Raw genomic sequence first — 18,539 nt, 5'->3', positions numbered from 1 at the left:
AATGAGAAAAAAAATTTCATCGCAGTAATCCACGGCATGTCAGTGAAAAATAATACCTCCACTATTGGTTCACTGTTCCTTTAGTTGCGGTATATTTTTAATTTGTGTTCCTATAGTTGCGGTATCCGTGGTTTTCTTATGGGATCCTCCACTATAGGAACACTTTACCGCAACTATTGGTACAAGCAATAACAGTTATAGCAATTTTAGTGATATTTCATCAGTTTTAATCAATTTGAACGCTCTTTTCAACTATTTCGTGTATCAACAAGCCAATACGTCGATTGGCAGTGTCGGTTCTGTGGCTAATTTAATTAAATCACTGAAAACGGCACTACCGCAACTATAGGAACACCCACAACTAAGGGAACACTTACCCTATGTAGTGCACAACCCAATACATTTTCAGCTTTATCAATTCACTAAAACTCGAGATTTGCTTCCACAAAATTTTGATGATAATTGTTAGAGTGAGACAAAAGATAAGGAAAATAACACGGTCTCCCGTGTCACCTTAAATTGCGATAGCTTGCGGGGATACAATCCTTGTTTGCTTCAGGCAAAGTTTTCATGGAATTAGTCTCGTGTGATTGTCTCCTGCGCCACAAATTCCAAATTTTAAATTTCGTTGGCATTTTCGGGTAGACATAGGGAACAGAATCCACTGAAATGGAACAATTAAACGCGAGTTGACGTGTGTGATGATCACGAGAGACACATAATACTTCAATAGACTAGTACAAATACCGGTAGAAAAATCCGCAGTTGCAGCTCTGTGAATAAAGATAAAAATGTGTGAAGATACTTTGGGGACAAATATACTTCGCCAAAGGTTCAACAGCACCCCGTGTGTGAAGTTTACCAGACCTTCGAATTTCCCTTGCTGCAGTTGTTATTCGACGTCACTAATGATCTTAGGTAGGGCTGTGCACTATGAAGATTTATCGGTATCGGCGATATCATATTGAATCAATATCGGTATCGGCGATATATCGGATTTGACATTATCGATATCGAACCGATATTCGATAATTTTCAAAAGAGATGTTTAAAAGTGAAACCGACAATATCGGCTTTGTTTGACACCAACTGTTGCTTTATGAAGTCCATTCCTTGAATTTCATAGTGATATTTTGTTTTTGGAATTTCAATATTTATTGAACAATTTTAAATTGTAGTATAAACAAAAAATGTTGTTCTGATTTATCGAAACTGTTATCGGATCGATAATGGCTTTATCGATATCGGAAAATATGGTGCCGACAGATATCGGATATCGTATCGATAAAATCGATCCGATAATATTGATATTATCGATAATATCGATATTTGCACAGCCCTAATCTTAGGTATACGAACTGGTCTGCAAACCGAATTCATAACATTATATTTACATTTTAAAGAGGTCGTTTCTGCCGAATATTCGTTCTGTGAAAAGTTCCAACCTATTTTGAACTTGCATACATTTGAGGAAATTAGCCAGATATTTGAAGAATTTCTCGTGGACATTTGGGGATGAGGGATAGTTGTCAAAATGTTTACGCTTGTTCATAAGGAGGGAGTTTAAAACCGGTGGTTTCGTGTCCACGTACATGGACAGCCCCTTTTATGTTTTTAAAGATTTTGCTTCTAGGTTTCTATTAAAATTTTTGACAGCTAAAATGCCAATAATCACTTTGGCATTGGCAATCAATTAGCATTTTAGCTGACAAAAATTTTAATAGAAACCTCCATAACTACCGATTATGAATTCTGTAAAAAAATCTTTCAATTGATCTGTATTTTTGGACTAAGGACTCTACCATCTCTGTCTCTCTCTTCTTTCTTTTAGATGTATAGACTTTTGCAGTCCAATCGTTTTGATCTATCAGCTATTTTAGCCTATCGAACCTTTTTGTTCATAAGCTCTTGCGGCCTTTGACCTTTAATGCCCACAAATTGATCACCTTATATTTTTCGTGACGATTCATTGAAACTTACATTTCAGTCACGATTAACTCATAGCTGATTGGTACTGATTTACTCATGAGCTTTTACGCTCTAAGTCACTCAAGGCATATCCGATTCAAATTCCAATGACATGAATGTCTGACATGGTTGAATATATACTGATGTGTGTCTATCAAATTTGCAATGATTCCCAGTTTCAACCTGCGCAGAAGTGTTTGCAGTTGCAAAACTAATGCGCAAATTTACAGTACCACTTTCAGTTGAATTAAATGCCAGATTGTGTGTGAATGCGTTGGGTTGTCTGTCGTTCACTTTGAATTACGTTTGTGCGACCGTTTTGTGTGCTCTACTGCTGCAATAGTGCAATCATTGTCGTCGATGAGGAATAAAGTGGATGGATGCTCGTTTCGGAATGCAAGGAAGAGTGCTACTCCGGCGTTGGCTTTAATTGACTCACTGACTTTGCATTCTGTTCTCATAATTTGTCTAGATAGCCAGTTAGTAGCCATTGTAGTAGAAACCGGCAGACTGCAAATCCCGTGAATTAAAAGCCAGCGTCGTTTTGTTTCAATTAGACATCATTTAGTTGTCAGTGTTAGAAATGATCATGACTTACCAAAAACTGATGCGATATGAAACAATGTAAAATATTTTCAACTGATGTAACTATATACTGAATTGGATGATTCAAAATAGAAAAAAAAAAAAACAAGTAAAAGATTTCAGCGAATCAATTGAAAATGTTTGAATAAGCATATACAATGTAAGATCGTTCTCTAACATCGAGAAAGTGTCATATGAAGCACTCACAAGAGGAATAGTAGTTTTACATTTACAATTTTTGACAGATTTTAAAATCGGTTAAGTACTGTGCATATCTTGTATTTCATAGAAGTGTTAATCATTGGAGAAGACAAGTTCGAATATTGATCAAGTGATATACGGAAGAAACTTTACTAAGAACTATGTACACTCAACGAAAAACTGAAATAAACGTTCGAGGAAAATTGAAAACTGCAATCTTTTCATTTTCGTTTACCCGTTAGCGATTAAGAGGAGTTGGGTTGTTAGTCCACCACGTCTCACTTCGGTATGTCCACTCAGTTGACTCGGATTGTCCACTTTCCTGCGACTGTTGAAATAAAGTAAAGAGTCAGATATCACAACGATCAATGGAAAATGTGGAAGAAAAGAAAAGAAAGATTAGTCTACCAAGCTGAATTTGACCTGTTTTAATCGAAGCTATTTTTCCTTTTTCTTTCTTTTTCTTTCCCCTACAGGCTGGGTTATTTTAGTAAGTTTTCCCGAACAATCGCAATCTGCTACTATGTTCGTTGTTAATAAGCAAAATTTCAAATAAATTGTCCTTTGCCAATAGAAATATTTTTATTTTTGTTACTTTTTACACTTTTGGAATCGCTTTCACTACTGTACATACAAAATATGTATCCGAAGGAAACCAAGAGTCCATTGGGCTAGATATTGCCAAAACATCACTAACCAACTATGTTTCTTTCTCTCTTCTCGCTTGTCCAATCCAATAACGTCCCTCACTAGTGTACCATGGGCCATCTGATGTGCGCCGGATGCTTCACTCATTTGCTGGCGGATGGCAGGTAAGTATCTGCCGGAAATCCCAGACTAACCCGACTCTTCCCATTCACAACTGTTTCTCCTTGAATATCCGGTTTTTCTTTTCTTTTTCCAATAAAAATAAAATCAATCCATTCAGACTGCGTGATCAAAACGCGACCTGCCCAAGCTGTCGTACCGAGATCAGCAAGAACACATCATCGCGCAACTTGGCCGTAGAGAAGGCCGTCTCCGAACTGCCCAGTGGGTGCCAGTATTGTGGTAATGAGTTCCCCAATAAGTCGATCGACTACCACGAGAGCAATGAGTGCGAAGAGCGACCGACCGAGTGCAAGTACGCCCGCATCGGATGCCAATGGCGCGGTCCGACCCACGAGGTTCCCTCGCATGAAACCAACTGCACTCACCCGAAGAAGTCCGGAGCTGAGGTCATGATAGCACTGCAGGCCCACGATGCCCGGGCAGCCGAGGAGAAGAAACTTTTCCTCACTTTGATTGATCTCTTGAGCTACGAGAAAATTATCTTCAATGGTAGCGCTTTGAGTGCCCCATTAGTGCAAATCGATTTAAACTAACTTATATTTTGCATTTTTTTTTGTGTTTTTTCGAACTTTCCAAATCTTGTAGACCTCCAGATGAAGCCATACCGTACCGACGAGTACGTGCATCGTCTGTACTACGAAACGTCCCGGTTTTCCGCGTTCAATCACCAATGGGTTGTGAAGGCGATCATCAATAAGAGCCAGCGTGATCCCCACCAATCGCGCGAACGTGATATCACCTATCAGGTTTGAGGAATCTCTTAACTTCCACACATGCTCAAAAACAACAATCATTTCTCCCTCTATTTTAGTTGATTCTGAAATCGAAAACCACCAGTCCGCTGCCGATGCATTTCTTCGTGTTGCGGGGCCCGTTCTCGGACATCAAGGTTGATACGCAGATCTACAAGCACGACTTTACCGAAACCGAGACGGAGAGTCCGTTCAAGCTGCTGCCATTGCCGGATACGGCCGAGTGCAATCGATTGCTGGCGGCCAAGGCGATCAATTTCAGGTGAGTGGGAATAGACGTTCGACACTACACAACGGGATGAAGTGGTTGTGAGAAACCGATATTAAAAAAAAATCTACGGGTAGTAGTCGAAGTAGCCGTACCTATCAAATATATATATCCATTAGAAACGGAATTACGAAAATGGTACTGAATACTCCGATTTGGTCACCTCAAATCGGAGTATTTAGTACGGCAAATATTAGCTATAAATGCATACTCAGTTTTTTTTATGATGTTCAACCCAAAATAACCTGTATTTTCAGGGTGTCTATTACCTGGAAAAACCTAGAATTCCCAGGGAATTTCGATAACAAGCAGAGAAATTTTTTGGAGGCAGTAATTCATGGTAGAATATGTTAAGACATGATTTTATTTTTTTTTTTTCAATTGTTATTGTAATTTAATCAACATATTAAACAAACGTACTCAAGACATTCGAAATATCAAAATAATTAAATTATTTGCTGTAATTAAGGAACATCTTGATGATACATCTGTATGAAAATAGCATCGGAAAAATCAGAATTGGTGGAGTCCTTAACGTATCTCTAGAACGCCAAAAATATTACCTAGTCCGATCTGTCTGAACACTGCCCATATGGACAACATTCGATTTGAAGTATCGAAACAATCAATTTTAGGGCTGGTCTCTTTTGAAAGACTTGGTTTCCTCTATTTTAATGAAAGTCTAAAAAATTTCTATTTTTGATAAAATATAATTTAATCAAAATAGTCTTTAAAGTCTCGTTTTTCCATATCTTGATGTAAAATTATCCAGAAACCTTCAGAGACTGTTACAAGACTTTTCAACAATTTCTTTAAAAAATCGTTTCCGATTTCTCTAGGAAAAGCTTCAGGAATTAGTGGTTTCTCCAGAGATTTCATCTGGAATACTTTCAGGGACTCTTGAAGGGATCTCTCCAGACATTCTTCTGGAGATTCCTCTGCCAATTCTCCCAGATATTCTTCCAGCGATTTTAAAACAAAAATCTTGAGAAATTTCTCCAGAATTTGCTTTAGGAAGTTCTCGAGTAGTTCAACGTTAATATAACCAATGTTAATGAGGGGACGGACCTGGTGTAGTGGTTAGAACACACGCCTCTCACGCCGAGGACCTGGGATCGAATCCCATCCCCGAGATAGTCACTAAAAATTTCAGTGACGAGTTCCTTCGGAAGGGAAGTAAAGCCGTTGGTCCCGAGATGAACTAGCCCAGGGCTAAAAATCTCGTTAATAAAGATAGAAAAAAAAAAAAAAAAAAAAAAAAAAAAAACCAATGTTAATATAGGTCAGGGATGATTTTGAAAATTTCTACATTACACAATCTTAGGATTTCCTATTTTTCAACTAATCTTTCAACCGAATTTTCCAGTTGTTACTCTAGATTACTACAAAGATTTTTTGCAGATTTTTTTCCAAGAAAATCCGCGAAGGTTAATTACAGTTAAAAAAATATGTTCAGAGTTTTTTTTGTTTCAAGAAGTCCGACAAAAAATTCAATTTCAGTTCATTCACGGTATTAAACACCAAAGAATTTTTCCGAAAAATGTTCGAGGGGTTATTCGAGAAAATCAATAAGGTGCTTTCAAAAGAATTTCTTAAATTTCCTGTAGATTTGGTTCAAGGAATTTCTCCAGAATTTCATCAAAAAACTACAACTGCAGTTTGTCCAAACACTTCTCAAAAAAATCCATGGAATTTACAAACATGTGTTTAAGGTTCCATACTAATGAACACTGCAGGATATTATCCAGGGTTTTGATTGATTCATTTCTTCAATCATCCTAACAATCTAACTGAAAACTAAAATTACCTTAAGGGGTCGTATGAGTTCTTCTAGTAATTTTATTCATCAAAGGGTACTTAAAAATTTGCTTACATTTTCTCTTTTTTGTGCAAGCTTTTATTCACATATCGTTGGCGAAATGCGTGGAATAATTCCTGGAAGAATACTTCAACAAATATTCAAAGACTTCCTTCAGAAGTGATAAATCTTAATGAATTACTGTAGGAAGTCCTAAAGAAACCTTTGAGTAGTTCCTAGAGATAACTCACAATCTTAAAGAAATTCTGAAAAATATTTTTTTATGAAATCCCTAGTGGCATCTTAGGAGAAACTTCTGGTTGAATTTTAGAAGAAGTTCTAAACCGAAGTATTGGAGGATGTCTTAGGACAATAGATGGAAGAAAAATCCCGAAAGAACCGCTAAAGCACTTCCTGATGATCTCTGAGTTAATTTGTGTGGTTATATTTGGCAAAAACCAGGTTTTGTTCTTGAAATATCCAGAGCAAAATTCTAGGAGGGATTCCATGGGAAATAATCACTAAATGAACTCCTGAAGATATCTAAGAGATGAGCTAGCCTCGGGATGCTCAAATAAAAAGATTTATCAATCTTTCTAACCTGAGGAAATCTTCGGGATAATATCTGAATCTTTGAAATACCTGATTTCCGATGAGTAATAGTAATACGAGCAGTATAATTTGTCGTAACGTCACGAAAAAATAAGAAAAAGTATATAAATCTATGATTTTATGAGGACTCAAACTTTTATCTCTTGGTCCTTTTTTTATTCCTGTTTGCTCTTATTTTTGGTGCCGGTTTGGTCTCTCTATTCTCTTCTTTCAAGTCTCAGGTCAAGGTCTCTAAAGTTCCTATTTTCAAGACACTCAGTCGCTAGCCCTGCAATTTAGAAAATTTGAACATTTTCAAATGAAATGCAAACAATTCATCATATATTAAAAATACAAAATTTAAGTGTTATACAGGTCGGACTACATTATACAAGTGTTCGATTAACCGGGGTCTCGATTATTTGTGGTACAGTGTATTTCCGTTTTTGGCATGCTCCGTATTTGGCACCCCCCGAATTTGGCAACAAAATGGATCCGTTTTTGGCAACATTTTTGAATACGACTAAAATATGTAATTTATTAAACGTACTATCGTGTCTTTTGCTTAAGTCATTTAAACAGCAGGTTATCTACACACAAACTACGTTACAGAGCTCCATCGTTTTCGATATTCCCAAATCCCACCCAACTACTACGGGCTCACGTACGCGCTTATTTACTTCGGAATGGTCATTGGTCACGCATTCGCAACGTTTCATGGGTTCATTAATCTCCACCAGTATCTCAACAAGAGGCCAACCTCTTTTTTCAGGCATTCATACTGTGTAACCAGCCCACTTGAGTCTGTCAGTAGGTAATGCACTTAATAATAACCATTTTTCTTCAGATTTGGAAACTATTCGTTTGAAAGTACAAGCACTGACACAAAAGGAACTAAAAGTCTATGACTCACACAGTGTTTCAATCAATTTTGTCACACTTTTCTCTCGCTGTTCTTATTTTTATAGAATTACATACTTTTCGTATGCAAAAAGTACTGCGGTGTAATTTAAACAAATAAAGCAAAAAGTTGTGCCTCTTGCTCTTGTCTTTTAAAAAAATCATTGCGTTAGTGATAATGCAGTTTAATAACATAATTTATTGTGTTATACATTCTGTAAGACGTTCGTTTTTTCTATACAATCCAACATTTCATACAAAATTTGTTATCAACAATACGGGTCCTATTATATTATCAAAATGTTCTTTTTCAAGCCGTGTCTATAAGTTTCCTAACTATACCCTGGAGCAGCGGTTTTAATATCGTGCTCCGCGGAGCACTTGGTGCTTCGCCAAGCTTTGACACAGTTTTCACGAGTCTCATAAACACAGTGTCAAAATCTCGATCATTATCAAACTTTCATGTGCCTCGGATTCAATTTTCAAAATTTGGTTTTCTTGAAATTAACCCTTAAGATTGAAGAAATCCAATTTTCGTGAATATTTTAAAACTTTGAAGGAGTGAAAATTTTGTTGGGATATTTATCCTCGTGAAAAAAAATGAGGCACATGTAACTTCGATGATAATCGAAATTTTGTCACCTTGATACAAAATTGAGAATATTCACGAGTTTCTTCAAAATCATAAATATTCCCAAGAGCGCTGAACTAATAATTAACCCATTCAGACACAATTATAAAGATTTAAAAGGAAAAAATGCGCTACAGAAACTCGCTGAGTTGTTCGAACTAACACCAAAAGTCGTAAATTTCCCAACCAAAGCAATTCAAGCCACGATTTTTGTAAATATTTGGCGAAAAAACAATTATAACTTTATATGCTTTTATTAGGCATACAGTTTAACCTTGATATAAAAAGTTTTGTCAATTAAATAAAACAAATATTTCTAGATTAGATTTATAATTTTAGAATTAAAATAAATGCAAAATTGATCAACATAAATCATACTTATCAATTTAAACAATAAGGTGTAAACAATCCAGATTTCAACCAGAGTAATGACGGAGAACAGCTTTTGGTTTATGTGGGAATATTATTAGTTGAGTTTTGGAAGCATTAGGAGAATTCTTCCATTTTTGCAAGTATGAAGAAAAAATATCCAAACTTTTTTGCAATCGACTACAGATGACACGCAGGCTTCGTCCTTTGGCGGAGAGGCATGTGTCATCCGCAAACAAAGATTTTTGACATCCCTGAGGTAACTCAGGTAAGTCAGATGTGAAAATATTGTATAATATTGATCCCAAAATGCTGCCTTGGGGAACACCAGCTCTTACAGGAAGTCTTTCAGATCTGGAGTTCTGATAATTAACCTGAAGTGTACGATTTGACAGATAATTTTGAATTATTCTAACAATGTATGTTGGAAAATAAAAGTTTTATTAATTTTACTATCAAACCTTCATGCCAAACACTGTCGAATGCTTTTTCTATGTCTAGAAGAGCAAGACCAGAAAAATAGCCTTCAGATTTGTTGGAACGTATCAAATTTGTTACACGTAAAAGTTGATGAGTGGTCGAATGTCCAAGTCGGAACCCGAACTGTTCATTGGCAAAAATTTAATTTTCGTTGATGATGGTCCACATTCTGTTTATTCTGTTCAAAATGGCCTTTTCAAAAAGTTTACCGATCGAGGAGAGCAAACTGATTGGGCGATAGCTAGAAGCTTCTGCAGGATTTTTGTCTGGTTTTAAAATTGGTACAACCTTAGCATTTTTCCATTTGTCAGGAAAATATGCTAATTAAAACATTTGTTAAATATATCAACTAAAAATGATAAGCTACTTTCTGGAAGTTCCCTGATGAGGATGTAGAAAATTCCATCATCGCCAGGAGCTTTCATATTCTTGATTTTTTTAATAATACAGTCGACTCTCCACAACTCGATGTTCTATAAGTCGATATATTCTATAACTCGATGGATTTTTCGGTCCCTTCAAATTCCCATACATCGTGCTCTCCATAAGTCGATATTTCTATAACTCGATATCTCCACTAGTCGATGTCACGTGTGAGGCAAATTTCCCTTGATAACTCGATATCTATCTAAAAATTCTGTTTATACAGTGAAATTTGGACCGCTTCTGGTTTGGATGTGAATAAACACATGCATTTTGCAATGGAAGTAAAAAAACACATAAAAATAAATATATAAATTTTCAGTAAAAAGTAATTGATTTCTCAAGCATTTTAAAAATAGCGTTTAAATATGATTTTTCAAAATACTATAAGCAAAATAATATTGCTTTCTTACAGAAATGATCTTGAAAATATTGGAAATACAGAAATTTGATACTATGATTTTATGATTTTTTGTGTCCATATGTTCTATAACTCGATAATTCTATAAGTCGATGGTCCCTTGAATATCGAGTTATGGAGAGTCGACTGTAGTTCTCACTTTTTCCAAATCAGTCTCTCAGGAATTTTCGAAAACGTTCTCTTGATTGAGAATATTTTTGAAGTCCTGAGTAACTTGATTGTCAATTGGACTAGTAAGTCCTAAATTAAAATTGTGCGTGCTTTCAAACTGCATAGCAAGTTTTTGAGCTTTTTCGCAATTAGTTAGTAATAATTTGTTTTCCTATTTCAATGCCGGTTTTGGCTTCAGAGGTCTTTTTTTTCAAATTTTTGATAATTTCTAAAAGGGCTTAGAGCCAGGGTCCAATTGAAAAATTTTATTTTCAAAATTTTGGTTTCTTAATTGTGAAAAACGTTTCTTGATTTCTTTCTGCAAATCCTGCCATATAATTTTCATAACAGGATCGCGAGTGCGTTGAAATTGACTAGCCCGTCACTCGTTTTGGCAACAATGATAACTTTTCAGCTTGCATTTAAAAGTGATAAAACTCAATCTTGATAGTTTATATTGACTTGAAAAAGTATCACTGTATGCGCTAACATGCATAAAGTATGCTGATACTTTTTCAGTTCTTTCAGTGCAAAACCAACTGATTTTCTTTGATTCGAAATCGTGAGATGAATTATTAACAATCATCAACGACGCGTACAAATTTCAATGACGGCCTACTTCGCCTTAAGATCATCGTCTATAATCACGGATTCAAATTTTACTTCATATTTTGGAATTGCAATGCTTCTGGCTTCAACTATGGAATTTGTTAAAGTTTCTAGAGCACTGTCAATATCAAGTTTTGTTTGTAAAGAAATGGTAACCTTCCAGTCGTCGCGCGGTTTGTCACCGTACGAACCACTACGCTGCAGTTGTGAACGAAAAGCGAGGTTTTCACCAGTGTTGTACAAAATACAACAGCGCGACGACTGAAGTGTTAACATCAAGATTAGAGTCAATATACGTTTCATATATACCGTTAAGTCACCAGTCTCCGTGCGGCCTCCATTCACCGTGCACATATACAAATTCCTACAGAAGATTCATACAATTTTCACGAATTATTATTTTGTCAGCAAAATAAGATAAAACTGATTAAATGAAGAAGTTTTTGTCACAAAGTATTTTGAAAAACCTAGTTTATGTAGTCACAATTATGTGAACTCTGTTTGATAATGAGATTTTTCAAAACTCTTAGTAAAAACGTCAAAAATTCACATTTTTCATTTAAATGATAGAGTATGGAATTTTTCAAAATTTCAACAAGTTTTCACTGTGGATACTATTAGTGTACTAGATGTGTTTCATCGTATGAGCAATGAGGTTTTATGCAAATTAGAATTTTTTATTGTGTTTTAGTCGAAACCCAAATGAACGTTGAATGAATCCTTTTCAATATATATGGTTCCTATTACCGTGCATTAGTGTAAAAGGCTTGAAATTTTTCGTTAATATTAGATTTATTTTTAAGTCATTATTAAACTACTTCATATTTAGTTTTTGAGTGAATATGGAATGGTTTGGGAAATACAGTCAAACCTCCTATCACGATTTTAATGAAAAAATAATTATTTAGCCAATTTTTAAAATTTTTTATGGTTTTTAATTGTAAACGAAGATTTGAATACTCTAAAAAATGAGTGCGCAAACTACTAACAACATAGTTGCTCCATTAACAACGTTTTTTCAAGATACAAAATTAAATCATGACGAAAACTATACGCACGGTGAATGGTGCACTAGTGTGCACGGTGAATGGTGACATAGAACGGTACGAGGCGATCTTAACATGACATTTTCAAACATATTTTTGAGCATTTTTTTGTCATGCATCACTTGTTTTAGATTTTTTCCTGAATTATTATATAATTGCACGCTACGTAGTGGTATTTTAGTACGCTTCAAATTATTTGGAAAAGCTATATAATTTTTTGAAGAGGTAATTTTGCTTAGATGCACGGTGAATGGTAGCTTGACGGTAGTCCAGTCGGCTCGAACATAATTGAAAGTAGAGCTGATAGGATTGAGAATCGCTTCATGGGATATTTGAAATGTAACAGGGACATGATCAGAATCAAAATCAGCATGAGTAACTAATTGGCTACAAAGATGACTAGAGTCGGTTAAGACCAAATCAATCGTAGATAGATTTCTAGAGGAGGAAAACCATGTAGGGCTATCTGGGTATTGAATTGAGAAATATCCTGAAGAGCACTCATCAAATAAAATTCTGCCGTTGGAATTACTTTGAGAATTATTCCATGTTTGGCATTAAAGTCACCAATGACAAAAAAATTGAAAAATTTGACTTATTGCGAGTAAATTTTCGCAAGTCAGTTTGGAGCAAATTAACTTGTTGTCCAGAGCACTGAAAGGGCAAATAGACAGCTATGAAAGTATAATTACCAAGCTGTGTTTCAACTGAAACACCTAAAGTTTTAAAAACTTTACTTTCAAATGACGAAAACAGTTGATGTTTTATACGCCTAGTGTAATTGATTGCAACTCCCCCACGTGCCCCATCAAGTCGATCATTACGATAAACAAAAAAAGGATCTCTTTTGAGTTTGGATCCAGGTTTCAAATACGTTTCAGTAATAACTGCTATATGCACGTTATTAGCTGTAAGAAAATTAAACAGCTCGTCCTCTTTACCATTCAGAGAACGAGCATTCCAATTTAAAATATTTAAATTATTATTTATTGGATCCATTAGAAAAATGTAATCCAATAACAATTTGATTACTAAATTTTACACTAACTTGGACTGTTTCAGTCATAGTGGTGGCTTTGAACATTGCATCAATCATTAGATTCAATTGTTCAGTTAGCAAATTAAAATCAGTGGCAGATATATCACTTGAAGTGGGTACATTATCTGATGATTTTCCGTTAGAATTTCCGGTAGACGAAGAGGCGGAGTAGAAGTTTCCTGTGGCGGCGGTTTTTTTTTTGCCATTTGATCTGAAACAATTAGAATGGGTACTCATAGTATGAAAAGGGGAGGAATTCAAATTACCTGATACGATATCGGCAAAGGATTTTTCTTGGGTCAATACTTTCGAAATTAAAAGATTCGAACGGCTACCCTACGGATTAAAATTAATTTGTGAATGAGCATGATTATAATCTTCCTGATGGGTATGGTTCCAATCAAGCGATCGTTAACTGGAAAATGAGCATTGTTCGAAACTCTACCAGGGAAATTTTGGAAACGACCGTTATCGTAACGGATATTATCTTTCATCTGTCTGGCACTAGCTTCGACGACTCGCCTACGCGAAGGGCAAGCTCAAAAATTGGACTTATGATTGCCCCGCAATTGGCGCATATGAACTTATCGGTATCTTCCTTCTCTGGACAGATGTCCTTAGCGTGAGAAGAACCTCCGCAAATCATGCATTTAGCATCCATGTGACAATTTTTTGTACCATGACCCCACTTTTGGAACCGACGGCACTGAGTGGGGTTCTGGTAATTTCCTCCAAATTTCTGGAAATGTTCCCATGTCACACGGACATCGAACATAAGCCTAGCTTTTTCCAAAGCTTTAATATTATTTAGTTCTTTTTTGTTAAAGTGAACTAAATAATATTCTTGAGAAAACCCTTTCCGAACAATGCCAGATTGGGTTCTCTTTTTCATAATGATTACTTGGACTGGGGAAAATCCAAGTAAATCATTTATTCCATTTTTGATCTCTTCAGGTGACTTATAATCACTTGAGAGACCTTTCAAAACAACTTTGAACAAACGTTCAGTTTTGTCGTCATAAGTAAAAAATTTGTGCTTCTTCTCTACAAGATGTTTGAGAAGAAGTTCGCGTTCTTTAAGAGTTTCCGGCAAAACGCGTCACTCTCTTTTTTTTGCGATTTGGAAGGAGACCTTGATTCCCCTAATGGAGTTCAAGATCTCCTGCCTAAATCCCCCAAGTTCGGAACAACTGACCACAAAAGGCGGCACTCTTTGCTTCCTCACTTGAATGGAAGAGCCTGGGCTAGAGGCTGCTTCGATTTGGTGTTCGGAAAATTTGTCTAGAGCATCGAACTGATTGCTCATTTCGATGCAATTATCAACATTATCCATTTCACCCTTGGAAGAAAGTTCGCATTCCGGAGAAACGTCCTTTCTTCCATTCTTGCCACGTTTAGTGACAGTTTTAAATCCCACTTTTTTGGAAGAAAGTTGTGAATTCAGAGATTAACCCGTCCTTTTGTTTGTAGTTGCAACCATGTTTAGTGAATAAACGAAAGAAGACGAGACTTCCTAAGAGGTTTTTTCCCAACTGAAAAGTACTGTTTTATTGCTTTAAATAGTTAAAAAAAATCCAAGAGCAGAGAGAATTCGTGTACACGCAGCACGAATGTACGATGCGCACTGAGGATTGTTTTCATAATCTCTCCATATTTACAACGCGCAATGAATCAAATAATTTAATTACCATGTGGATTGGTTTACCGAACAACTTTATATGTGTGAGTGTATTGTATTGTAAAAATGTCATTATTTTATACTGTTTAGCATTCCAACTTTTTATAATAAACTTCAAATGGATGGTGGGAAAACATTCCAGTAATATCCTCCTGTACGTGTGAATTGCTTCTATGTACGACTGATCATTAAGGATTCATAACTATCTAACGCTTTTTAAAGGACTCCTATTCTGTTTCTACGTTAGAGCTCCATTTTCCTTTCTCGTTGCTCCTGGTTTCTTGCGTTTAAGACCTACTGTAGAGTTTGAGGAGCTAAGCATTGCACATCCACTGAGTTTTATATGACGCTACAACTTGAATGAGGTACATATGTACATGACTGCTCATAAAACAAGTGCGGACGATGGTTAAGCTTTTATGGGGCACTTTTTACAAAGAAATAAACTCAAATACATTTAGGACTTCTAAAGAGCATAGATCGATCAACAATTCCTACAATTTAAAACTAATGCAATGTTTCTTTCTATCTTTCCCTTTGCAGGTTGATAATGTTTTTGGCGTCCAAGTAATTTCCCCGTCGCGAGAAATTATACGTGATCAGTGATGGTAACAGTATGTGTTGCATCAACATTTGCTACTATTATTAGTGTTATTATGGGTTCTTTTACTAGCGAACACGCGCAGCATCAGACAGAGCAGAGGAAGAAAAAAAATTTTTTTCTGTTTATTATGTAAAACTTTACAACACCCTACTTAATAAGTTGTCAGCATCGATAGATTGGGTTGAATTTTATTGATCGGTTTTACTTTGAATGTCTCTGCTATTCGCTCGCATATGATCGGAAAACCAAATTTTTCAGTTTTAAGTGCTTGTAACGTACATCCGTTTATGGTAGATGATTTTGTTTTAACTCTCTAGATACAATTTCAGTCACAGCAGAGCTGTGATCAGAGGAACTGTGTCTTTTATTATCGCACAACATTTTATTAATTTTATTTTCTACATGGAATCAAGCATTTTGGAATACGAACTACTGCTCACCGCAAACAGATCTTTTATCTAATAAATATAGTGAGTAATGTCTAGGATAAATTATCAACATTTTACTCTTACAGCTACACATATATTAATAGACCGAGACAAAAAATCCTCCCGTGTACATTAATTGACTCATAGGATAATCATCGACAAGCAGTACGTTGTTGGAATCGATTGAACCGTTTTCCTCGGTTGATTCCAATCTGAAAACAGTTAATCGTAGTACAAAATCATTTTAGCAAAATTTATTTATCTTTCAAACCCCCATATCCAATAGACGAGGGCTTTCAATTTCAGTTGGTAATCTTGTATCGATAAAACCCGAATCGATTGCCATTCTGTATAAATAGATACTGCATCTAACCAAGAGCGCCATATGTATTAAACTTGTTTTTGTTTGAACACTAAATTTAGTTGTCCATTACTCCGATTCTGCATCTGTTCGCTAACCAAATTGTGTGATAATTAAATCGAATAGTTGAACTTGGAGTTTTCCGTCGAATAGAGGCAGTGCGCATATTCGAAAAAAAAAAACTTTTTAGTCGTAAGGCGTACAACCAGAGAAGCAAGGGATCCATCTGAGTTTTCATCGTAGAGTTAAGACGGTATGTGAAAAAAAATTCGATCAAAAATCGTGAAAACATATTTATATTTAATTATACTCTGTAAGGTCTCACCATCGTGTAGTGATAATAATTGTAACGCATTACAGATGCAAATTGTGTATAAACGATACAATGAATCGAATGTAAAAGTACCTACGTAGGTAAGTCGTTACTTTCTCCTTACCACGCGCGTACTTTTCTGATTGCAATCGGTCAGGTACCGCGAAGTGCAAACCAGCAGCAGCAGCAAATTAGCGAGACAGCCAATGAGCACTAAATTAGTATGCAATACGTTTTATTCTGATCCGCTAATAATCTCTTCGAAAATCAATTACAAAGCTAGCGTTATAAGGAAAGGCTTACGTCGTATATTTTAGGATTCGTTATTTCAAAGAGTGGCATATGCAACATACGGATAGATAAAGGCAACACTTATACATTTTTGCTTCAGAGATATACATGATTATATTTATATAGATTGCTGTAAAACTAGTAGTAAGGACGCATGTCGTTTGTAAGATGTTTTTCTCTAATTTTTATTCCTTTACCATTATCGTACCTTTTTGGTAGATCGTTTTGTTTGTCTTCTGTAATAAACTTATCCCTTATTCTAGTTATGAGCTGTTGTTTTGTTTTTCACCTGCGTGAATTTGTCCGAAATATCCCTGCAGTGCAGTATTCTGAGTGTGTTGGGAGCTTCTGTTAATTTTATGTCTGCTTTCCAAATTATAGAGTGGTTCAGTGGACCTAAAGATATTCCAAGGTCCATGAGAGTAACAGATTGTCTAAAGAATACAGAATTTGTAATCAAATCAAAAACAATCCAAAACAAATTAAAAGATCTTTCAAGGTCTATGTACCTCGCAGAATAACTTTAGAGAATTCTCCATAATTTCTTAAGACGTTTCTTTAGATTCATCAACCTCTTCAGTGAGAATTCTTTCAAATAATTCCGCTTGCTTTTAATCAAGTACTTCATCGGCGGGTTTAAAAATTCTACGAACTTGCGCCGAAAACCGACCAAGCAAATGTATTATAATTTGTTTAGTAAGTTAAGTTCCTCCTAGAATGTGTTCAGAGTTTATTTCAGGATTTTTCGATCCCCGATAATATTATTACATTGATTTTTAATGCATTATCACAAGACTTGCACCACTAATTCTTTCAGAAACTTATTTGTAAACCTTACTGAATAGACACGTAAAAATTCTACCAGCAGAATTATTTGGTACGAGTTCCACAATTTTTTCAACATTTTATTCAGAAACTGCTTCACATATTTCTCCACGGATTCTTTTGAAGATATCTCCAACAGTTCCATTCAGGAATTCCAGCTTGAAGTAACAATTCCTTTATAATGTCCACATTGTTCAGGATTTCTTTCATAAGTTCCACACTGTTCACGAATTCCTTCAGGGAGTTTTATACGGAATCTTTCGAAATTTCTTTAAATTAAATTCGTAAAGGAATTTTCCAAAGAAATCCTCCAAATTGTAATTGGGCCCCACGGTAGACCGTGTATACATATACCACTGCGTCTACGCCAGTTCATGCGGGAAGGGTGAAGAGCGGCTTGCTGGTTTGGTTAGCAGACTGCCTATGTAAGGAAAGGCGTGTTATAATGATGAAAGAATGGAAGCGTAGGGAAACGGTTTATTTCTGTCCGTCTCGGGTTCTAGCAAATGCTATGAACTGTAATAGATCAACTGCGATATATTAAGAGTGGTAGATAGAAGCAAGTGAACGATACAACTACAAAGTACGAGGAAAGGGACGGGCATGGGATTGAACCCATGACCTTCTGCTTATGAAGCAGAAGTGGTAGCCATTAGACCACCAACCCCGTCCATGGGTATATTCAAAATTAAGCTGCGATGCAAAGCTAAGATACCCGAACTTGTTTCAAAAATATAAAATAAAAATCTTTTAAACAGGCTGCAAAAATCAGCAGATTTTTTTCCAAAAGCTATCAAAATTCAAAGCTACTAAGTTCAGCGAATTTTCTCTGTGGAGTTTAAGCGAAAGGCTCTGTGGAATTCATTTCGTTTTAATATCTTTAGTAACTCCAAATAATTATTCCTTGAGGTGCATCTTAGGAAGAGTTCTATGGGGAATTCTCGTTTCTATAGGCATTTCTGTAGAGTTTGAGGTAC

The 18,539-nt window shown here is 35.8% G+C and overlaps 1 protein-coding gene across 1 annotated transcript in view; it reads left to right on the top strand.

The window, feature by feature from the left end:
* LOC5575019 (cysteine and histidine-rich protein 1 homolog) overlaps positions 1–17,003 on the top strand; it is a 41,515-nt gene extending 24,512 nt beyond the window's left edge. Inside the window, exons 2-6 of the mRNA XM_001661703.2 lie at positions 3,508–3,566; positions 3,683–4,074; positions 4,171–4,331; positions 4,397–4,599; positions 15,284–17,003. Of these exons, the coding sequence (XP_001661753.2) occupies positions 3,508–3,566; positions 3,683–4,074; positions 4,171–4,331; positions 4,397–4,599; positions 15,284–15,311 (843 nt within the window). The 3' untranslated portion in view covers positions 15,312–17,003. The remainder of the gene's footprint in view (positions 1–3,507; positions 3,567–3,682; positions 4,075–4,170; positions 4,332–4,396; positions 4,600–15,283) is intronic.
* Positions 17,004–18,539: the final 1,536 nt, after the last annotated feature.

This window comes from Aedes aegypti, chromosome 3 (assembly GCF_002204515.2).
Source record: "Aedes aegypti strain LVP_AGWG chromosome 3, AaegL5.0 Primary Assembly, whole genome shotgun sequence".
NCBI lineage: Eukaryota > Metazoa > Arthropoda > Insecta > Diptera > Culicidae > Aedes > Aedes aegypti.
This window is presented reverse-complemented; position numbering and strand designations above follow the sequence as displayed.